This window comes from Maniola hyperantus, chromosome 14 (genome assembly GCF_902806685.2).
Source record: "Maniola hyperantus chromosome 14, iAphHyp1.2, whole genome shotgun sequence".
Classification (NCBI taxonomy): domain Eukaryota; kingdom Metazoa; phylum Arthropoda; class Insecta; order Lepidoptera; family Nymphalidae; genus Maniola; species Maniola hyperantus.
The window spans coordinates 6,783,350-6,807,748 of record NC_048549.1 but is presented as its reverse complement, the minus strand read 5'-3'; the positions used below and the strand labels follow the sequence as shown (position 1 = coordinate 6,807,748).

The 24,399-nt window shown below is 36.8% G+C and overlaps 2 protein-coding genes across 2 annotated transcripts in view; one reads left to right on the top strand and one right to left on the bottom strand.

The window, feature by feature from the left end:
* The window catches only part of Pfdn4 (prefoldin subunit 4), a 331,489-nt gene that overhangs the window by 239,594 nt on the left and 67,496 nt on the right, over positions 1–24,399 (top strand). The gene's annotated exons all lie outside the window — the stretch shown is intronic.
* Positions 8,776–24,399, bottom strand: part of Msr-110 — a 79,636-nt gene continuing 64,012 nt past the window's right edge. The window contains exons 7-12 of the mRNA XM_034975140.2: positions 17,402–17,566; positions 16,965–17,102; positions 13,672–13,737; positions 12,794–12,943; positions 11,908–12,046; positions 8,776–9,324 (exon numbers count right to left, since the gene is read on the bottom strand). Coding sequence (XP_034831031.1) covers positions 9,239–9,324; positions 11,908–12,046; positions 12,794–12,943; positions 13,672–13,737; positions 16,965–17,102; positions 17,402–17,566 — 744 coding nt within the window. The 3' untranslated portion in view covers positions 8,776–9,238. The remainder of the gene's footprint in view (positions 9,325–11,907; positions 12,047–12,793; positions 12,944–13,671; positions 13,738–16,964; positions 17,103–17,401; positions 17,567–24,399) is intronic.

Sequence of the window (24,399 nt, the reverse complement as noted above, 5' to 3'; positions counted from 1 at the left end):
AGCCGCGTGGATTTAGTCTTGTGGGAACTCTTTAATTTTCCAGGACAAAAAGTAGCCTACGTCTGTCCCCAGAATGCTACATCCGTAATAAATTTCGTCAAAAAGGTTACCAATGAACCGTGAAAGCACAGAAAGGCTAGCAAATTGACAGACACACTTTCGCATTTATAATACTTTAACATACTTTATTGGTGTAAGTTTTACCATAGCTTTAACAATGTTGTGGCGTTACCAAGTGTTTACATGAACTCGCATTATAGGACTAGGTACGACAATGTGACTGTGAAGCGTTTAGGTATAATACTGTTACCTTTATCACCGTGGGGTTTTAATGATCAACATCATGACGTTCTTAAACCACAAATTCTACTAAAAGGAATCGGGTGAATAATACTTGTAAAGTATTAATTTCCTGTTTCACAACAAGGTAAACAGTACACAGACACTAGCGTTCCAAGCCACACTGTCACCATTTTATCAGTGCTTCAAACGAATTTTCAAGTGTGTTGGCCATTTATAAAAATACTGTCATACCAAATGTTAGTAAAATGGAAATTGTAAACGATAATGATACAAGTACTGTTGTGGAATTTGCTACGGAACAATATAAGTCAAATTCGTCGGAAGCATACAACGCCACAAAAATTGCAGAAGACTTTAACAACTCTTACAATGAAGCACGATTTTCAGGAATCTTTGAAGCGTTCATTATATTTGAAATTGTTATGACAGCTACGGAGTTACTACTATCAACAGTCGCAGCTCTGAAGATTTCCCGATGGAGAAATAATTATAGAAATCAAATGTTAATGCAATTAAGTCTCGCCCGCTTTGTGAAGAGAGTGATATTCTTAATTGAATTTATGAAAGAAAAACTGAGCATTGATTTGTCGCCGATCACGAAAACGATATTAACGAGCTTTCAAATATACATCGACTTTGTGATAGTTATTCTAGTCTGTTTTTTCATTAAACATATGTACGATAGTTTAATCATAGTGATAGTGAAGATAAGTAAATTTAACTTGTACAGTGTGCTGTGTTGTTCGTGGTTGTTGCCGGCACCTATCAGTGTGATATGGACAGCAGTGATAGTGACAAAACTACTAAATGAATGGACAGCATATTTTGTCATTTGTCTTGTATTCAGATGGCCGCTAATATTTTTGGGAACAGCTTTGTACTTATCCGTTGTATTTAGCGTACTAACGGACAAAATACGCAGGTACGCTAGAAGTCTCACAATTGTCACATTTTTGCTATGTTTAGTTATAAACTTTTATTTGTTTTCCAAAGACATCATTAAGTTATGGTGTTTTGAATCGTTTTCAACTATTCTAATAAGCTATGTTTCAGGTTTAATATTAAATTTCCTCGTACTTTGTTTTTATGTAATGCTAATTATCTTTAATTTTAAAAGTAAGACAAAGTCTTGTAGTGCGCTACCCAATTTGAGTACAGCTAAGTGATGACATAAGCACCATAAGAGTCTATTACAATTTAATTTTAAATAATCCGTCTACTAAGTACCTACTATCGTTTAGTTATATGTAGGTATAGTCCGTACAAAAATGATTTCTCATGCGCCATTTGAACTCTATGGGTCAACAGCTGCCATGTCGAAAGTAGGGTTCACCTTTAAAATAAGGACTATAATCTTACTTTTGACATTTCATTTGACAGATAAAGTTAGCTCCGCATGAGAACTCATTTTTTACGCATTATACTGCAATCATCTACGATCAACCTAGCTTTAAAAATACATTTCCTAACAGTTATCCGAGTTTGTATTTTACTTATATCAACCCTATCAAGCTTCGTATTAACTTATATCGTCTTCCCACGGCGCGTGATATTGCGGACGGACATGGACCAGCCCGCAACGACGCACCATGGCAAGAGTATCCGTGGTAGGGCAGACACGTTATCGTTGCCGTCCAAACGTTGTGCGCGGTGCGTGGCTGTCCGTGGTCGTCGGCCGTGCGTGACAATCCGCAGCATCACGCATCGTGGGAAGGGAAGTTAGTTATTTATGAGAAATGTGTAACATAACATCCACATAAATTCAGGAGAGTTTCAGGATATCAAATTAAAAAATGGACTAGGTATTATTTGGTTAAAATAGAGAATTCATAATAATAATTAAAAAAGCACTAAGCAGACGCTGCTCGCGGATCGAGGAAGGAGCCCGACCAAGAACAGTTTCCGTCCACTAAATAATATGTCGAAAGAAAAAAGGAACACATTAAAAAAAACACGCCGCACGCCGCATCATGAGATAACAACCGAGCAATAAGTCCTTACTTACCTATTTTATTTTATTTCAAAAAACTGTAGACCTAAAATTATTAAAAAATGTTATTAATAAGTAGGTAAGTATAGGTACTTTATACAAATTCTTTTTAGATAACAATATTTATTATCAAGGAAAATCTGATTCCACGAAGACCTCTACCGAATTACAATATCGCAACTCGCAAGGTGGGTTGTCAAACAGAGAAAATGATCCGATGGTATTTACTTAGATAGAGTCAATGCTACTTTAATCTATTTTCGTATTTAAGTAAATAAAAAGAGATAAGATATTTTCAGAAGTGATTAAAAAGAGTGAAACGAAAAAAATAGGAAATGATAGGTATCTACAAGTAACATTCCAAAGCCACATGATGTAGGTAACTAATTGTAAAGAGATGCGCACGTCGTCGCCTGATGCGCCTGAACGCGCCAGGTGTTATTAGGCACTCATCCGTATTCGGTTCGTATGACGTATCCGTGACTCTTAAAACTGGCCGTCATACTAAATACGTACATTCGATTCGTATTTTTTGACGGATCCGTGTAATCAGGATGAGTGCACAAACGCCCTTACAGAGTAGGTACCTAGTAGAAAAGGCATTCCGAATCAGCGGCATTTGACGATTCAAACGTAGGTACTTACTTCTAAAGGTTTATTTGAATAAAATATACTTATTCGTACCTAAGTATTTCGCTATTTCTATTTGTTAAAGCAAACAAGTATTTAATTGCTTAAAGCTTATAAATGAACGTTACAGTGTTTCGTTTGATACCTAGAATATACTTACCTACTGTACACGTACAACATTATATTAAGTTTAAAAGCTTGCATTAAAAAAGCCGCAACATGACTATTATAATAATGGCCGCTACTGGAACGGGCCGGGACGAGGACGGAATGGAAATGATTTTTCATACAAAGTAAATTACATCTCACGACAACCAAAACACGGTACCTAAGTCATTTACAATGGCCGCAATACTAATTCATAATGTACTTATGATAGTGTTTTTATCTACACTTCAAGGGAACCAAAATATTTGAAATACAAATATCAAAAACCGTAGTAGGTACGGAACCCTCGGTGCGCGAGTCTGACTCCCACTTGGACGGTTTTTCCTTTTTAGGTACGGAACCCGTATTTTTTATTTATTTATTTAACCCTAAAAGTTAAGTGAACCGTGGCCTAGTTGGTCGATAGAGCTTCCGGGCGCGATATGGCGACTCGGGAGAGTGGAGACACAGGTTCGAATCCTGCCGATTCCGCAATTTTAGATAAGTACTCGTATGTATCCATACTAATATTATAAAGTAAAAGTAAAGTAAAAGTAAAGTAAAAGTAAAGTAAAAGTAAAGTAAAAGTAAAGTAAAAGTAAAGTAAAAGTAAAATATGCTTTATTGTACACCAAAACCAAAACAATAGACATATAACAAAGATAGCATGTACAATAGGCGGCCTTATCGCTAAAATAGCGATCTCTTCCAGGCAACCTAAAATAAATTATAAATTAATTATAAATGCGAAAGAGTGTCTGTCTATCTGTCTGCTAGCTTTTCACGGCCCAACCGTTCAACCGCTTTTGATGAAATTTGGTACAGAGTTAGCTTACACTCCGGGACATAGGCTACTTTTTATCCCGGAAAATTAAAGAATTCCAACGGGATTGCAAAAAACCTAAGTCCACGCGGACGAAGTCTCGGGCATCAGCTAGTTAATAGTAAATCCAAGCCCTCTTAGTAAGGTTTATTTACTTTTTAACACGAAATAACAAAACGAATTTAAGAAAACGTTAATGCAAGCTTATTTTACTGCGCTATACGTACGAGATCCATTTCATTGTACTTAATCCGATTAACGCACTTTGATCTAAACCCATCTAAGGAACTCTGGGGCTCAGGACGGTGCTTTCTTCATACAAACGTAGGAAGGTAATTACTACATTATTTGATACTGTACGCTCAAAACTAAGTATTATATCGATTTATCTAGTCATTATCTAGGTTTATTGATATATATATAATTTTTTTTTTTTTATTATTACAATAAAACTTAAAGCTAGCCTTATCTAATTACTATATAAATCATGACCGCGTGGAATGGTGCCAAGAATACTGGCTGCATTTCCGCGCTGGACAGCCAGGCTGATCCGTTGCGCAAAAAATGAGCCAGCCCTTCTGTCACCAGATGAGGCTATTAATCGCGGTGAAATGTCTCGTAAAAAATTTTTAGCACTAAGACTCCATGGCCTCAGGGTCTCCACGGCAAACGGCACAAAAATGTAACTCTCTATAAGAGAGGCATACTTGCGCCGCTTGCCGTTTTCAGCTGTTTCTGCTGCGGCTCCCGGTCTTGATGCTGTCTTTCTGATATGACACGGGGCCAATGTGTCAACGCAAGTTGCGTCCCACATTAGCGCCCGTCCCCGTTCCCAGGGAACCAGCGTCAATCCATCAGGTCTCTTGCCATCATCCCGACTAATCCCTGCCGGCTCAATGAGCGCAGGAATATTTATGGTGGCAAGAGCTCTTTTAATTGTATCGTTAAGAGAGCCATGCCTAAACAGCCTACCAGAGCTCCTTTGGCAAGAGAGTCCGTGGATTCCAAATTTATCAACCTCTTTTCCACACGGACATCTGTGCTGATGGCACAGTGGTGTTCCCAATCTGAGACCTAGAGCCACACGAAAACTTTCGTTATCTAAAAGTGTGCCGAGATTTTTTGATGGCAAGGCATGCAGCCAATACCCAGATTCCTTTTCGGATAATGCTAGAAGCCTGGCACGATCTCTGTCACTTGTAAGATTTTGAACCAAATTCGTATGTGTCAGTTGAACCAATGGCAAATCCCAAAGTTTTTGTGTAGTACGTTCCTTCGGGATGTCGACATTGGGACATCTGACCTTCCAACTCTCTAGGGCCTCTGTGGCATAGGTCAATGATGAATTGGATTTGAGAATTTGAGAACTAAGCTCTTTTATACTATGCACAGAGGACAGAAAAGCCGGAAGAGCTACACTGGAAATTTTCCTCACGCCGATGCCACCGTATTTGACCGGTAAAGTTGCTTGGTTCCAGGAGTGCTCATCAAAAGTTAAATTTAGAATTTGTTCTAGTGTACTTTTAAGGGTGGCATCCATGTTATCGAGTAGTCCATGAAATTTCCAAATTGGGCTCGCGCGGAGAATGTAAATTAATTTAGGTACAAAAAGGCAATATTTTAGGATCGAAAATGCAATGTGAGAATTTAGAGTGCCCAATTTGTCGGTATTAGCCGAAAATATGAAAATATATATCCAATATATCAATATATATAATATATATTGATATATTGGCGTATGATTGTGAGTTGTACATAAACAGATTTCAGCTGAGCTTGTGTTTAGTTTGTGAAGTCCCTTTAGACCCACTTTTGAAAAGTATAGCAAAAATTCGCCTACAATTTGTTTATGAGCAATGCTTACAAAATGTGCAATCATTATCATCATCATCATGCCACTAAGTTGCCTAGGGAACTGAAATATCTTCCATATGAACAAAGACATAAAGCTTGGACTCAGCTATCTCAAAAGCATACGAGAAAGAGGCGATCTAACTAAAACATCCAATCCAATCCAATCCATCAGCCTGTTTGCGTCCACTGCTGGACATAGGCCTTTCCAAGAGCGCGCCACCAAACATGGTCCTCCGCCTTCCTCATCCAACCGCTCCCCACCACCTTCTTCAGGTCATCGGTCCACTGACAGTTGGCCTCGTCCACAAACTAAAAGTCGCTCAGCGCGCTATGGAGCGAGCTATGATGGGTATCACTCTCAGGGATAAAATCCGGAACGAGGAAATTCGCAGAAGAACAAAAGCGACTGACATAGCTCAAAGGATTAGCGCGCTGAAGTGGCAATGGGCAGGCCATGTCTGTCGCAGAACCGATGGCCGATGGGGCAGACGTGTTCTGGAGTGGAGACCGCGCACGGGTAAGCGCAGTGTAGGACGACGCCCCGCCCGCTGGACCATGACCTGATTTAAAACATGCAAAATACTAAATAATTATTATAATGACCCATGAGAGCATGTTCCCGAGAAAGAGCAATCCTAGACTGAGAGGAAGACATGATATGAAGCTACAATATCAACTGGCATCGTCAAATCCATTAAAACACTTTCTGACCAACAGAGTTGTGTTCTTATGGAATAAATTGCCCAAGGATGTAGTTACTCGCATACCAAGTTCTGTTAACCAGTTCAAGAATAGATTGGACAAACATTTGGAAAACTCGAAACACTCATGATATAGACGCATCAGCGAAAGCTGCTTAGTCTATCACAAATAATAATAATAATGATAATGATCATGGTGATCAACCCATCATCGACCCACTACTGAACGCGCCTCTTCTCAGAATGAGAAGAGTTTCGGTCATTAATTGTCTGCCACGCTAACACACAGTGAGAATTGGCAGACTTCTCACACCTTGAGAACATTATGGAGAACTCTCAGGCACGCACGTTTTCTAACGATGTTTTCCTTCGCCGTTAAAGCAAGCGAGTTGCTTAAAAAGCTTGCTCGTGATAGACGTCAGCCTTCTGTTAGGGAGATCGGGGATTCGATTCCTCTAAGTTTTCAGAGTTAGGTGCGTTTTAAACAAGATGTACAATAAATAGATTCATGCACTAAATCAGATCAATTTCACTGTACATAATCCGATTAGCGCCCTCGATCTTTAGACCCGTTTGCGGAACTCCGTTATTGCCTGTCGTTTCCTTTGTTGGATGAGTAAGAAAATGCGAGAAATACGCGTTTAATTTCTCGTATTTAGAGGGGCTGCATCGTAGCGCGAAAATCGTTTCTAATTTGAATTCGTACATTTTCCCCAAAGATAAAGGAGTCAGTGGTCCGTGATTAAATATTTAACTTAATGAATACGAAATAGTTTTGCTGATGTTTATGAAAATACAACACTATAGACAGTAGACACATAGCAGTAATAAACTCAGCCCCCATCAACGGTTTATTTGAAAGCGGTAATTTTAAAGAGGACCTACTGAGCGGATTTTATTCAAGTTTTTACAGTACGTCTTCGCTACTTCCGCGACTTTAGGAGCACGGTACTACTTCTACGAGCACGGTTAAGATGACCATATATGCCCATGTGGAGGAGAATCGGTTGGCATCCAGTCCAGTGCGGCGCGCTTGAGCGTACGCATTTTCATTAGATATAACAATTGCACCCGTATGCCAAAGTAAAAAAAGCTGAGTTTAGGTTGAAAAAACAAAGATGCTCCTCTCCAAGCCACCTGTGGACGTTGCGCCTTATAAGTTTTAATGTGGTTTTAATACAAGGAATTGTATGAAAGCGTTGACACTGTCGAACAGGCGCTGAAGTCACAGCCGCGCTCGGTGGTGTAACAGCTGCGTACGATTTATAGCACGCGTATGCGCGCGTTTTGTGTACCTAACATGTTGCGGGACAACCGGTGGACTAACACTAAGTAAAAAAATAACACTAATTAATTTAAAATAATACGTTTATTAAAATAGAAATCCAATGAAATAATGAAGCCGTTAGCCGTGGAGACCCTGAGGCCATGGAGTCTTGACAAAAAAAAATTACGAGACATTTCACCGCGATTAATAATAATTAATCTGGTGACAGAAGGGCTGGCTCATTATTGGCGCAACGGATCAGCCTTCTTGGCACCATTCCACGCGGGCATGATTTGTAGAGTAATTAGATAAGGCTAACTTTAAGTCTTATTGTGATATTTTCAATAATAAAAGTGTTTTTCATTATGAAATAATTTATTTAGACAAAACGTCGAGAATTTCCCAGGCGGGCTTAATTTAATTTTAACACTTCTCAAACACACTCGACGCTTTTAAAATTCATAACAAACTTTAAATAAACCAAATAAATCTGAAACGTCGGATGGCTACTGGCTAGCTAGAAATACAACTGCTATATCAGATTATTGTGCACTTCACTCGAAGCGCAATAAATGAACATCAACAATGTTGTTTTGCTCGTTTCTGATACTCAAGAAGAATAAATTTGCATCCACGCCAGGTTTCAAATAAGCACAGTCGGTACGCGGCAGAAAGTAATGTACATCGGCCTTTAGAATGACTTTTCGGATTTGTAGAGCGTTGTCTTTGTCACTCATACCTACCTATATGACGTTTTGTCGTTATTTTGTCGGTCTCAACGACAGAGGCAACGCTCTACAAATCTGCTAACTCCTTCGATGTACATTACTTTCGGCCGCGTACTAACATTACAATTTTTTATTAATTCTGAACTCCCGTGAGATTACCAGTTACAAACTTACTTTAGTATGTAGGACCTCGGACGGGTCCGATGGTCAGTCACAAGCTGACCACAAAGTCAGCCATGGGGCCGTTTCTATTCACAAAATTAAGTACTTCTCTATGTGCCAAAGGTCACTTTTCGGATCAAAGGTTTATCGAACAGAATTAAAACAAAAAATATTTAAAACTAATTCATTTTTAATTTAGGATCACAAAATGTAGGTAAAATTTAATTTAATTTTATAATTACGACCATAACACCTCGATGGATTTTTAAATACGGTACGGCATTACAAGAAAGAAAACTGTACACAAATAATTAAAAGTTGAGCCTTATTTTTTCAATATTGTTACCATTTATTTTAAATTGTATTGTATATTTTATTTAAAATTGCAAAGGATGAATGATACAAAAATATAAAAATAGATAAATCCCTTACGAAACCAATATGATATAAGTTAAGTTTACGAAGTTTAAAAATAAACAGCAATAATTATTGTAAAATTAACAATTATATTTACAAAAAAAAACCGAAACCGCACATGTAACAAAATCTATTTTATAAGGGATGGACGGAGAATGTCACACGTTTCTCATGAGTTGCGCAGTGACTCTTGTACATTTGCGCAGCGATGCTTGTTTAACGGCAAGCGCAAGAGCAACGCTTCACGCGCTTTTCACGGTGCAGCGGCGAATCTACGCTGCGCACAGAACGAGGCTGCATATCTGAAAAAAACACGTCTTTTATATTAAAACTGAATTTATCTTTATCTTTTGCAGGAATAGCTTGGATGAGAATAACAAGACGTTTCAAACCTCTTTCAAACCCTAGCAAGGGACAAGCACTCGGGTAGGTATACTGTAATATGGTTTTAAAATGATCTGGCTCTCTGTGCATGTACATATGTTATGATATTATTTTGGTTTGTGAACATTTGTTTGAAGTTCTGACCATGCAGTTCTAGGGAAGTACATAGTAAGACATAAAGCAAAACCCATTTTCGTAAATGTAAATAATGTTCCTTGCTCATAATTCTCCCATAATTAGGTACTATTATTATAAATACGAAAGTGTCTGTTTGTCTGTCTGCTAGCTTTTCACGACCATCTGTTTAATCAATTTTGACAACATTTAGTACAGAGATAGCTTGCAACCCGGGGATGGACATAGGCTACTTTTTGACCAGGCAAATCAAAGAGCTCCCACAGAATTATTACAAACCTAAATGCACGCGAGCAAAGCCGCGGCATCGTCTAGTCTAGTTAATTATAACTTAATATAGTGAGTGTCATAAAATATATGTTTCAAGTAAATAACTTTTTTTTAGTTCTTTAATCCTACCAAAATAAATAGCAACATTTAAATTTTATCTTTACTAACACACCCCGAAAATCCATAAGATGGTCGTTAAACGTGATGTTTATTTAATTATTTGTCTATGTTGAAAGCCTACGCCCCCGTTCAGTCACTCAGATTGGCCGATAATCTTGTAACTTAAAGTCCCTTGTAAACCGTTTATGCTTTTTGATTTTATCGCTGAAATATATTGCCACTTACTTCCCACAAATTTCGATGTAAGAGCTTACTAAATAGAATAAACGGATAAAAGTTTGTCTCATATATTTTACTAACTATTTTACTTCAGTATAACTTTGACTACTTTTCACTTATTCAGTATAAATAAAATTGTAGGTAACAGTAGGTATATCTATCTAAATAAACTAAACTGAGGCGTTCCATCCATACTAATATTATAAATGCGATAGTGTCGCTGTCTGTCAGTCTGTCTGCGGGCTTTTCACGGCCCATACATTTAACCGAGTGTGATAAGTACAGAGATAGCTTGCATTCTGGGGGATGGACATAGGCTACTTTTTGTAACGGAAAATCAAAGAGTTTCCACGGGATTTAGAAAAAACTTAAATCCAGTAGCGGGCGTCATCTAGTTTTATAGAAGTAGGTTAGTACCTAAAAAGTAAAAAGCAAAAAGTAATGTACATCGGTCTTTAGAATGACATTTCGGCTTTGTAGAGCGTTGTCTCTGTCACTCATACCTATATGACGTTTTGTCGATTTCAACGACAGAGACAACGCTCTGCACTACAAATCTGCTATCTCCTTCTAAAGGTCGATGAACATTATTTTCTGCCGCGTACTGCATGTTATTTTAAAATTATTAAGAACGTACAATGTAATGTTACTTTCAGCAAGTAAGCCACTTGATTGGGTTAAATGACGAACGACCACTGTACGACGAATGTACGAATATCCACTGAAAATGTGGCAATGTACCTAATCACATAATATTGTGTAGTGGACAGTGGTAGATACTCTGGGGAAATCATCGCGCGAGTACGAATGTGTAACTAATAACCAAGTCAATTGTCAAAACTAAATTAATAAATAATGACGGAATTATATTAGGCAAATTAAAAGAGTGGAATGCTAATCACTATATTCCGCCTACACAACAAAGTACAAAGAGGCATACTAGACTAAGAGCCAGCGCGTGCCAGACCTTCGTTATTTTATAAAAGCTGAAAGTTTCTCCGCGCATTGCCTCCAAAACAGGGCCTGGAGGAAGGATCAGCGACTATGAAGTATGGATTATTAGTATTGATCAAGTATTGTTTTTAAATGTTAGATTAGTCAATAATATGTTGTGATAATAATTAGATAAGGTTCATAGGTATTTCTAATGTTATATTAGATATAAGATTTTTTTTAATTTTATTTGAAGACGTACTTAAGTTATACTAGCGTATTAGGAATAATCCTGTAAAGCTAGATGTAAGTGTTGATAAAAAAACAATAAAAGAAATAACAAATAAATCATGGTGGTTTTGGCAGATAAAAGGTAAAATATCTTTCGTCAAAAAATTTAGTTTCATTTTTTTATTTTCTTCGAAATAGTATTAGACATCACGTCATACATTGCCAGACATTTTTTTTTTTTTTTTTTTTATTTAGTATCGTGGCAACCCCCTGCCAGACACCCTTAAAGTTTAATAAATTGACGTGTCTGACAGGGGGTATACGGGTGGCATGCAGGTCATAGAGGCATAAAAGAGTGCTTACCCAAGTTGAAATGGCTCAATTGTCATTTTTCATCATGACAGCCGCTAAATAGGTAACCTAACTGACTAATGCCTACCCTAGCTTGGAACCCTATGCACGCCACTGGCCGTATACCGATAACGGGGTTACTGATATAGCGCCTGCTAATTTTGATTGGAACGGTAGGCATGCGCTCACGCACGACTTGGACCGACCATGGAGAGCATCTTAAGTAGGTATTGTATACTCACAATGCGGCCTCTGGTCCACAGGCATGTCTTGGGGCAGCAGAAGAGTGCGCGGCGCACGCGGCGCTTGTTGCCTGTCCTGCGCCTGGGCCTGCTCCGCCTCAACCTCGGCCGCTGCCAGGGTGTTCACGATACTCTTCACCTGGAATTCAATTGATTAACAATATTATCATCATCATCAACATAGACGATAGACGCTCACGGCTGGACACGGTCTTGCGCCGCCTGAGTCCAGCAATTCCCTGCGACTCGCCTTATGTCGTCCGTTCACCTAGTGGGGGGGTGTTCCAGTCTTCCAACGCTGCGCTTTCCGGTGCGAGGTCGCTATTCTAGCACATTGGGACCCCAACGTCTTTCGGTTTATCGAACTATATGCCCTGCCCATTGCCACTTCAAGCTTAGTCACCCGCTGAGCTATATCGGTTAATCTGGTTCTTCAATTGATTAACATCATTAAATTATTTGTTGATGCATTGGTTTGAGTACGTGTGACAACGCATATCAATCGATTGCAGTAGCTAAGCAATGTTGAGTCGACACTGACGAGGTTCTTTAAGTGCCCACTAATATTGGTGTTTTAGGTAGTAGGTACGTGATATTATTTTAATTAAAGTTGGATGCGTTTTTTTTTTTTCAAAAATTTGGAAATAGAACAAGACTGCTTGCAGTCGTATTGATCGTAACAAAAATTAATTTGGACGTTTTCATACGTTTATTACAATTTTTATGATGTTTAATAAAAATGAATGCTTAGTTCATGTGTATTACGAAAATTATTACATTTTGCTTGGCAAAAGTGTGCAATTATTATTATCTTAACACCGACTCACAAAACAGGAACCAAAGTTGCCGGCTATCTTACTCAGAATAGTGTTGGTATTGCTATTACCTCCTGCATGTCGTTGTCAATCTGTTGTTCACGACGCTGGTTAGCAACAGCTTCCTGGGCAGTGCGGTGGATCATGTGCAGGTCCTCGGGAGTCAAGTCCCATGGCAGGTTCATTTGAATAGGACTGCCTTCCATTTGCATCTTTTGAACCTAAAAACATTATTCACATATTAGTTTTCACCATCAAAACTCTTATTCTGATAAATAATTAAATGGTAAAGAATGGTTTACATTCTAAATAAGACAAAATAAAATTTTCGCTAGATATGGCTAGATTTCAGCAGCTGAGTCGTCCCGGTTCGAACTAATATTAATAATCTATATCTATATATTATAAAAGAAACAGTAGCTGACTGACTGATCAATCAAGGCACAGCTCAAACTACTGGACGGATCGAGCTGAGATTAGGCATGCAGATAGCTATTATGACGTAGACATCCACTAAGAAAGGATTATTTAAAAGGATGAACGAAATGAACTGACTAGAATTCATTTATAGTAATCTAGTGTAATGGAATAAGAAAGATTTTTTATTCAAATAAGCTTTTACAAGTGCTTTTGAATCACCAAATGGCGACCAACCAACCACTGCCACTGGTTCGGAATGCCTTTCTTACCGAGAAAAGCCAGTAAGAAACTCGGCGGTTGCTCTTTTCAAAGAGTCGTCTTGTTATAAATAATATCTGTCCCGGCTGTACTCACGTGTACAGTCGACGTATAGGGACAGATATTATTTATAATGGAAATCACTCACGGTAGTTTAAACGCTAAAATAGTCGTCTTGTTATTATTTATCGTAAGTAAAATGCCTTTCAAGAATAAAAACTGAATAATATAGATGGCAGAATGAGTTAATAATTAAGTGAAATATACGTACTTCGGGCTGTTCCATGTCCTGTGTGGGAGCGGGCTGTGGCACGAATTGATGAAGGACAGCGGATTGCTACAACAAAGAGAAATATTTACGAATAAAAAATATTAAGCGATGCCCGCGACTTCTTCTGTGTGGATTTAGGTTTTTAAAAATCATGTGGGAACAGTTTGATTTTTCGAGATGGAAAATTATCCGTCCCCACGATGCATCATGCAAACTATCTCTGTACGAAATAGATAATGCCCACAACTTGGTTCACGTGGATTTAGGTTTTTAAAAAATCCCGTGGAATCCCGTTGATTTTCTGGGTAAAAAAAATAGCCTTTGACCGTTTCTAGGATGCAAGCTATCTCTGTAGCTTTCGCCAAAATCGTTTAAGTGGATGGGCCTTGAAAAGCTAGCAGACAAACAGACAGGTTATGTATTTTGTTTGGCTGGATGCAACAGATGTTAATTATAATTTTAAAGTATATAACTGAAAATCCAAATTTAGATATCGGGTGGCCTTCAGTTTTAATTTATACACAGGTACGTACTTAACTAACAGCAGTTATTATGTTATAATAATCACAATAAAGGAAGCTATAATTACTGACCGCATTCGTATGCTAATGAGTAGAGTTCTTTGACCTCTAAGAAGAAAACGCTTGACTGACTCTTACACCAGTGAATAGTAATAAAGTAATACATATTTCAAAATATGTTCGTTTACGTTTACTAATCGTACGTCAAAATGATAATTACTTTATCAAAAATTTAATTAATAACAAGCCTAATTGAAACTCGCTTACTTGCGACATAATTTATGAGATTTTGAGACGTGTTGGTTATCGTGGAACTGACAGAATATGAAAAACTAATAACACTTAATGGTTATAAATTTATGTATAAATATTTAGAGCTGTTAGCGGTGGATTAGGCTATATTTAGTAAACCCTACTAGATACTACGACTACATTCTATTGAGCTCTATCAGAATGAACTATCTTTACTCAGCATGGCATCGCGGAGGAATTTTTCCACATGCCAATTTGAAACGGTCAAGACAAAAAGCAACCTTGAAGATCGACATATAAAATAATAACAAGATAGAATAAGTTTATAACATTAATTATAGAATTTTAATAGCCTAATATCATGTAATTAGGTTCAATAAAAAACCTACGTCCAACTAATGCTAACGCAAAAATAAATAAATAATAAATAAATAAAATAAAAATCTTTTTTATTTGTATAAACTTTTACAAGTACTTACGAATAGTCGGATGCATCTACCACTGGTTCGGAATGCCTTTCCTACCGAGAAGAACCAGCAAGAAACTCGGCGGTTGCTCTTTTCAAAAGCTAATGGATGTTCGGAGTTTTATTCTCCACCACCAATTAATGATGATGGTAGAATGAAATTTAACTTTGGATACGCTATAACTCCAGACCTTGAAAAGGCACCAATTTGGCAACAACACAGTCAAAAAATATAGGTACTTATCTGTCTTGGAACGAAATACAAATTTAATTGATTCACGCATTCGGCAACAACATAGGTACCTACCTACAGACAGATCGTGTTAAATCTTTAACAATCTTTTTTGTCGTAGAGTTAAAAATAGTAATTACTGTGCAGAGTCGAAAGGTAACGGTGAAAAGGAATTCGAATTTTTTCACTGAGTAAAGTTTTTTGACTTCTTGCAAAGGCTATTATTGACAGACATTAAATTCTTACGGTACATAAATCCTGTTTCGTGCAACAAGTGCGCAGAAAGTATTTACTTACACGAGTTAATCTGATTTTCATTTACAAAAATCTTACGAAATTTTATTAACTTTATAAAAATACTAGCTGATACCCGCGACTTTGTCCGCGTGGAATTAGGTTTTTTAAAAATCCCGTGGGAACTTTTTTCCGGTATAAAAAATCCTAATCCAGGCCTTTATCTACACCCATGCAAAAAATCACGTCAATCCGTTGCACCGTTGCGACGTGATTGAAGGACAAACCAACAAACAAACACACTTTCGCATTTATAATAAGGGTACTGATGTTTTGAAATAAAGAGGCTTTCCTAATCTCGCAGCGATTATTTTTTTTGGGAAAAGATGAACTTTTGGAAAAAGCGATGTGCATGACAGTGCGATGTACATAGTGCAATGCATCAAAAATGATGACAAAGAAATCCTAATTTTGATTAGTTATTTTGTATTTATTTAATGCTCTTATATAATTTGCAATGAGCTTAAACCTTGATGGTTACTGCTCTTATTAAATTCGTGAATCTTAGGTACACTAAATTTCTTAATACTTAGTAAACATATGACTGAAATGACTTAGTAAAGTTTTTTTAACCAATTGAGAGTAATAAAAAGCTGTAAGTATATAGAAAATTTTACCAAAAAGATTTAGTATCACCACATCTAATAAATATACAATTAATAATTATTACCTATAAGTTATCAGATCAATCTAGAAATCTAAAATGGCGTGCTAAAAAACCAACAGCATGATGTTTTGTAGCAAATCTATGTACTTAATTTTTATTTATTATGAATATATAATATACAATTGAATTACCTAAATTATTATATAAATAAGTAAATAGTAACCTCTGCCGTTAACAGTTGCTAGTCGTAGATTTGATTTGGGTGATTTTATATAGCACTTTGTAATTGAGAAATCCCAGTCTCCACATTGTTGAAATGAAGAGGGTTCCTTCGCAAATAAATATGGGATTCTATTTGCCAAACTACGTGTAAATAAAGGTATTTACCCTCAGCTCAGTCACCTCACCTTCTTATTTGATGGTCAAAATAAATATTAAGTACAAGAATATTTATGTATGGATCTATTGGTACCACATTTGAAAATTGTACCTTAAAACCGCACTTGTATCTACTACAAAATAAGGATACTTTAACGATTGAAAAAAAAAATGAATTTCTTCTTACACAATTCTTCAGATTCATTTAATTCTGTCATTCCGATTCAAAAAATCTCCCAACTGCAAACCAAAGTCTTAAAGGAAACAAAGTTTTTTTTTTGGGTTTGGCTTTGATGGAATCTGTATCAAGGACCTACTTTGGTCAATTATTGTTATTATAGCTCGTCAGTCCCTCTAGAAGACCCTGGATAGTCGCAACATTTTTTATTTGTTTTAACTAATTTTGTTCTAAGTACCTAGTATACTACTTACCTACTACATACTTAGGGCGGACGGACACCAAGGTTTTCATAAGTGTTCCATTCTTAACTTTTAAGGTACCTACATTAAAATCTGAAAACACGTACATAATGATACACTTACTTCATTCTGGTCTTGAGCCTGGGGTGGTGGTGGCGGCTGGAAGGGGCCCATGTTGTCTTGGGGTGGGGGCATGTTGTGAGGTGCTGGGATAGCAATTACACGCATCTGGCGGGGCGCTGTCATTTCTTCGGGCTCACGCTATTGACAAAACACACAATGCTAAATACGAGCTTTTGGTGTAGCACGGGTCTCCTCTCAGAGTGAGAAGGGTTTTGTATAGTATGGATTACTTATTATTAATTTTAGAATAGCAGATGCCCATAATTTGATTCGCATGGATTTCTTTAAAATCAGTTGGAACTCTATGATTTTATTTCTGAAAGAATTTTCAGAATTGCGTCATTAGTTTCGGAGAAAACCTCCTTCATGCAAACTCACTAACGTTAAGTACAGAAGTTTTCACTTTAAAAACAGGGTTTTTTTCTTATTATAGGTACCTCATTTTCCTGGGGCTGCGGTGGCGGTGGAGGGGGTTGGAAGGGGCCCATGTTCTCGGGCGCGGGGGGCATGTTGTGCGGGGACGGGATGGCGATCACGCGCTGCACGTGGATGCGCATCTCACGCGGCACGTTCATCTGCTCCTCGGAGGAGTCCCATGGCATCTGAGGACAATGACAAAATAAACTCAATAACATTCCCTCAATAAACTAAAGTGTTTAAATCAATAGCTTACGCTCGTGACTTCGTTCGCGTGGACTACGCAAATTAACAAACCCGATTTTACACCCTTAGAGCGGTTACGCACTCATCCCATCCGAGTCCGTGAAAATACGGATATGAAAAATATCGACGACATATGTCATAAGCTACCAAACAAAACAAAAGGAACGTATTTTCATGGACTCGAATCGGATGAGTGCGTAACTGCCGTTAGAGCGGTTATGCACTGCATCCGATGTTTTGTATGGTAGCTTATGACATATGTCGTAGATAATAATCGGTGGTATTCACACAGATGACGGATAGAACTCGCATGATGGAAGTGCAGTGCGTAATCGCCGATAAGAGTTAAATTTTCAAAAATCCATTCTTAGCGGATGTCTTCGTCATAATAGATAAATCTGCATGCCTTTCAGCCCGATCCATCCAGTAGTTTGAGCTGTGCGTTGATATTTCAGTCAGTCAGTCAGTCAGCTTTTACTGTTATATAGGTACATATATTTGATATGCGCTTGGTTATGAGTTTTCTTTATTTTATGGTGCAAGCAGTGGTGTGCAGCTCATAGAGGCATAAACGCACTGCTTACCCTCATTGTAATAAGTCAATGTGGCTGATTCCTTTGTACACAATCTCTAAACTAAACTAAAATATCACGTCTAAATCTATTGCTATCCCTTTCATAATGTTGCTTGCGGAAAAGGAAAGCACTATATTTAGACCTGTTAATTTAGTTTAGTTTAGAGATTGTGTACTAGAGAATCGGCCCCAATGCTTATTTTATATTTTAACCTGCCGTAAAATAAGTTCATACCTAAAGGCATACCCTGGCTTGAACTCCTGTGCACGCCACTGGATTTTTGTACTGTATTGTGGTGTGACGTGACAAACACGGGTACTGATATCAAATCAGAAATAATGAGATCCATAGGAGAACTAGAGTAACCGAGCTGAACGGGTAACGAAGTTAAAGTGGCAATGGGCAGACATAGTTCGAAAACACGATAGGTGTTAGTACGAGCCTGAAGCAGAACCTTTCCCGTAAAAAATCACACAATTTTTATTACCCCTTACAACATCCAAACTAACAAACTTGACCTCTTTATAATATTAGTGCAGAAGTGTATAGTCATTATAGTTCTTTAACAATTGATATTGCTGATGCATATATGTAGTAAAATGGAGAAATAAATATATACATTACGCATTTATTAATATTCGAAGTCTGTACAAGTATACGGAACCAATAAAAACAAGGAAGAGGTGTCGCTCGTCGCATTGTCCACGTGTCCTTCAATAGATGTTACGCACGCATTGTTGTGCTTAGAACATAGGATAGTGCCATTGTTACAGGCTCATTCGAATTAAATTTGATATAAGTATCTATCGATAACATAAAGTTATTGAACATTCAATGTAACGGAAAACAATGCATAGCATTTTCTCATTACTCGATCCGATGTAAGATCTTAACAGATTTAGGCAACAACGGCTGTTGGTCATAATAGCCTTGTGGTTAGGTTGTCCGGCTCCTATTTAGGAGCTCAGGAGTTCGTCACCTATAACTTTTCAGAGTTATGCGCGTTTTAAGCAATTTAATATCACTTGCTCGTGAGAAAACCTGCATGTTTGAGAGTTCTCCATAATGTTCTCAAAGGTGTGTGAAGTCTGCCAATCAAAATGCACTTAATCAAACCCTTCTCATAGTGAGAGGAGACCCGTGTTTTGTAGCGAGTCAGCGATGGGTGGATCATGATGATGATGATGATATTGGTCACGCCTATACTGTTCTGTTAGACTATGGCCAAATGCAGAGCCATTTGTTTATTTTATTTAGGCAAGTATCTCTCTCTTTACACTATTTACACTCTTTTAATTTTATTTATCTGCTGCCTGGATTTTTAGGTGTCAACTAAATCAATGCGGCATTGCTGGTCAGGTCTGACCCAAAGCTTATCACAAATGCAACATTTTGTTCAAACGTTTTGAGATGCACCGCCAGATCCCTGCTAGAAATAGACAATAGGCTACTTGACAATTTTTTTAAGTTGGTCTTAAATGGATAATATTTGTCCTATTATATCAAAAAAATTAACACTATATTTTTTTGCGCCCTAAAAACCGTAAAACTTTAATTTAAAAAAATATTTTTCTTAGACAGGTGAAAACACTGTCGGCCATGTTTGGCCGATAGATTATCTGTGCTCTGACGTCATGCATTTGTAAACAACAGTATAACCACAGTATAACCCTGTGGTTATACTGTTGTTTACAAATGCATGACGTCAGAGCACAGATAATCTATCGGCCAAACATGGCCGACAGTGTTTTCACCTGTCTAAGAAAAATATTTTTTTAAATTAAAGTTTTACGGTTTTTAGGGCGCAAAAAAATATAGTGTTAATTTTTTTGATATAATAGGACAAACATTAACCATTTAAGACCAACTTAAAAAAATTGTCAAGTAGCCTATTGTATCTGTAAAATGTAGCAATAGCTGTCAAATTAAATGTGCTTACGAATACCAACGACCTTAGCACTGGACCTTAGTGATACTCTATGGGTACTCTTAATATACAGAGTAAGATACCTATATAGCTAATAGCGATCTTACAAAGGCATCGACTCAGCATCCAAGCCTTTGTGAGATAATTACTATTTAATCTCATGATCGGAACCGGCTTTGACTAGTTTTTATCTGAGGTGTGTAATTGAAATAAACGGCGTGATATTTTCGCCTATCGATATCAGATTTAAATAAAAAACCTATTCACATACTTTTTGAAGAATAAGTAATAACGTATTCTTCAAATAGTATGTAGATAGGATGGTGCCCGAAATAACACAAATAAAATAGATTTATACCCCTATACGAAACATCGGGTAAATCTAGCTTTAAATAAAATGAAAATGATAATTATTATTGAACTTTAAAAGATCAGTAAAAGAAACAATTTGTTTTTGTGTCTCTTTCAACTAATGAATATTTTAATTAAATTCCGATGGCTTCAGTTACTCTAAATAAATTCAATACTAATGCGGAAGTAATTAATAATACCAAATAATAACAATCTCATAGATCGCAAGGTATTAGGTATGTATTGATTATTTCTTCCTTCTATGGGTAACTAATATTGAGTAGGTATCGACATAAACATACTGCTATTATGTCGTTAAAAGCTATCTTTGCCTTGACTCCAACCACTTACTAAAACTATTCAAGTTTAATGCAACTAATTAATACTTAAGTATTACTTCCGTTGATATTAACACATTTCCGGTAGACAAAATTAATACGAAATTCGAACCGTTTTGTTCAACTAAGTTAAGGTGGTTTTAAAATGTTAATTTTGCTTCGGAAACGGATAATAAGTAAAGATAAGATTTTCTTAAAAGTTCGTTCCCGCCTTGCCCCTTGACATAGTTTCAGTTAAACTAACGACTTGCATAAGTATTTTAATATTTTGAAAGGATTTAATACACTCGCATTTTTGGGTGAATTTGAAACTTTTACTTTAAATAATTGTTGTTTTTACTTTTAACTTCTTAATTAATTATTAAAGGTCACATTATCTTAAGACATCTTCACCATCACGACTTTATTTTGTACCAAAGACAGTTAAAAATACTTAATTTCAATTCATTTGATTAAGTACTTTAAATCTATATTCTGTATCTATAAAGGTATATAAAAGGAAAAGGTGACTGACTGACTGACTGACTGATCTATCAACGCACAGTTCAAACTACTAGACGGATCGCGCTGAAATTCGGCATGCAGATAGCTATTGTGACGTAGGCGTCCGTTAAGAAAGGATTTTTCAAAATTCAACCCCTAAAGGGGTAAATAGGGGTTTGAAGTTTGTATGAAAGTCTGTCAGTTTTGAAGTTTGAAGTTTTGTAGTTAATATTTTTGCAATTAGCAGTATGACATATTTTATTAAGCTCATAATATGTTAAAATCTCATTGTTATAGAGGTTTAAAATTTGTTTAGGTACTCCACGCGGACGAAGTCGCAGGCATAAGCTAGTCAGCAATATATGTAAATGCCGAGCAATCTTACGTTCTTAAACAGCTATGTATCACTATAAATAAAAGTCAGTAACAGAACACGTTTACATCATCAACATAATATTCCCATTTTCTTAAATCTATACAACTGATTTAAAATAACATATCAGGTATTTCCACTTTCTTTATCACTATTGTCGAAGATTCTTTATCGCCATAGATATATTCAGCGTTTTCAACTGTTTAAATGAGATCTACGGAAGAAATTTATAGAGGTACCTAATAAATATATAAAAGGCGTCCAAAACGGTGTAGTTACACTTCTAATCAAAATATTTTTATTCTTTATTCTAGTTTTGGTCCACTGAATAGGTACAAATCTCAACTCATTTACAAGGCAAAACGGCCTAAAATTGTGCTGAATATGAGTCCAAACTTTCGAAGTCCACGATTTTGATCACTGAATACAAACTTGAACTCAATTTCAAACCGTTCAACAAGTGTCCTAAAACCGTGCTAAAATTCAGTCCAAATTCGTGATTTCGATCAAAATGGTATATTTACAGTAAAGTTACACCAGTTTTTATTCAGTTTTTTGGTACTGTAAAATTTTCTTTCGTGCAATTACATCGTTTTGTTCACTACCTCTACCTCCTCAATTATTGTTATTTATAAATCTATATAAGTATAATGAACTGTACAATTCCGGTTATGTAATATGAAGGAGGTAAACAAACAAGATTAGTTTCGGAAGGTCATTTGCGACAGACATTCGTTTCCTGTATTTTGGTTTTCTATGATCATTTCGAAGATGACCTCGCATTATGTATAAGTTCCGTATGATGCGGGTCGGCTTCAGTAGAATATTCGTTAGATACCTACGTTGAATGAATATTAATATCACTAACATAATATTCAAAATGATTATTATCAATACAACTAGCGAACACGGAATACGGCTAATAGATATATAAATTCTTTTTCCCGTGGGAATTTCGAAAAATCTGGACCTTGTGTATATTATAAAAAAGTCCATTGAGCAAAATTTCAGTTTCTGTGATGTTAATGAATCTGTTTATGAATCAGTGAGACAGGGCTTTTAACTTGCCGTGTTATGTGGTCAAATCTTGCAACTGAATTTTAGGGCCCAAGCTGAAATTTGGAACACATAATATAATATACCTATTGTATGAAACTTCAATGACAATGCAATGATTTGTCTTGACAAGTACTGTAGACCTAGATGACGTCCAGGGTCTCATGATGGAGCCGGGAGGGGGTTATGGTAACTCCTAGAGTATCATTCATTTTAAGAAAGGTACCTGGTACATGGCATGAACAAAAGCTTATTTTTCAAAAGTTTTTTTAATTCGCTTATTATTATATCATTATATTTACTTAATTAAATTAATGCTAACCACGACATTACATAAGCCTAATTAGTAATTTTGCAACGCAATGCGAAGCAAAGCGAAAGCGGAACTCACGCTTTCGCATCAAATCGGATGAAAACCGGACCGTTTCGCATAGGTATAGGTACCTACTCGTATCTACACAAGGCGTACTTTGCTCCACATTCTTAGGAATTAAGTTGCTACTGATACTGAACTTAAATTGTATTTGAAAACAACATCCTAACCGCATGCTAGTGTCCTGCATGCAGTAAGTATTCCTTTATGTTGAAATTTTGCATCCTTGAAAAGGTCGTGTACTATTCCGTAAATGCGCAATTTAAGACGGCCATTGGGGCCGATTCTCTTGTACACAATCTCTAAACTAAACTAAATTAACAGGTCTAAATCTAGTGCTCTCCTTTTCCGCAAGCAACATTATGAAAGGGATAGTAATAGATTTAGATGTACCATTTTAGTTTAGTTTAGAGATTGTGTACAACGGAATTAGCCACATTGTACAAAACAAAATTAAACTTAAGTCTTCTACTCCAAATGATAAACGGTATATTATCAACGTTTTATCTTATCCATACTTAATATTATAAATGCGAAAGTGTGTCTGTCGATCCGTCCGTCCGTCCGTCCATCCGTCCGTCCGTCCGTCTGTCCGTCTGTCTGTCTGTCTGTCTGCTAGCTTTTCACGGCTCAACCGTTTAACCGTTTTGACGAAATTTGGTACAGAGATAGCTTGCATCCCGGGGAAGGACAAAGGCTACTTTTTATCCCGGAAAATTAAAGAGTTCCCACAGGATTTTCAAAAACCTAAATCCACGCGGACGAAGTCGCGGGCATCATCTAGTTTTTTATAAGTGTAATCAACTCGAGAGCTTATTAAAATAAGCGGCGGAAAATTTGCATAATTAGTAGGTACGCAAATAAGATAACCTGACTGACCAAACAGTCCATGAAAGTACACGTCTTAAATGCAACGAACTTTGAATATTATGCTAATATTTTCAACTAGCGACCCGCTCCGGCTTCACACGGTTAGCTTATTACAATTTACGTAGGGATCTCTAATTAAAAAAATATATAAAGCCTATGTTACTCAGGAATAATGTAGCTTTCTACTGGTGAAAGAATTTTCAAAATCGGTTCCGTAGTTCCAGAGATTACTTCCTACAAACAATCTTACAAACTTTACCTCTTTATAATATTAGTATAGATTTAAAGTCACAGTATCGGTATTCGGTAGGTACTATGATAATATTACAAGAAGAAATTAAACAGTTGATCGTTATTGCAGCATAATATTGAATCAAATTATAAAACGAGTTACTCCAGCACCCTACATAGTATTATAATCATAAT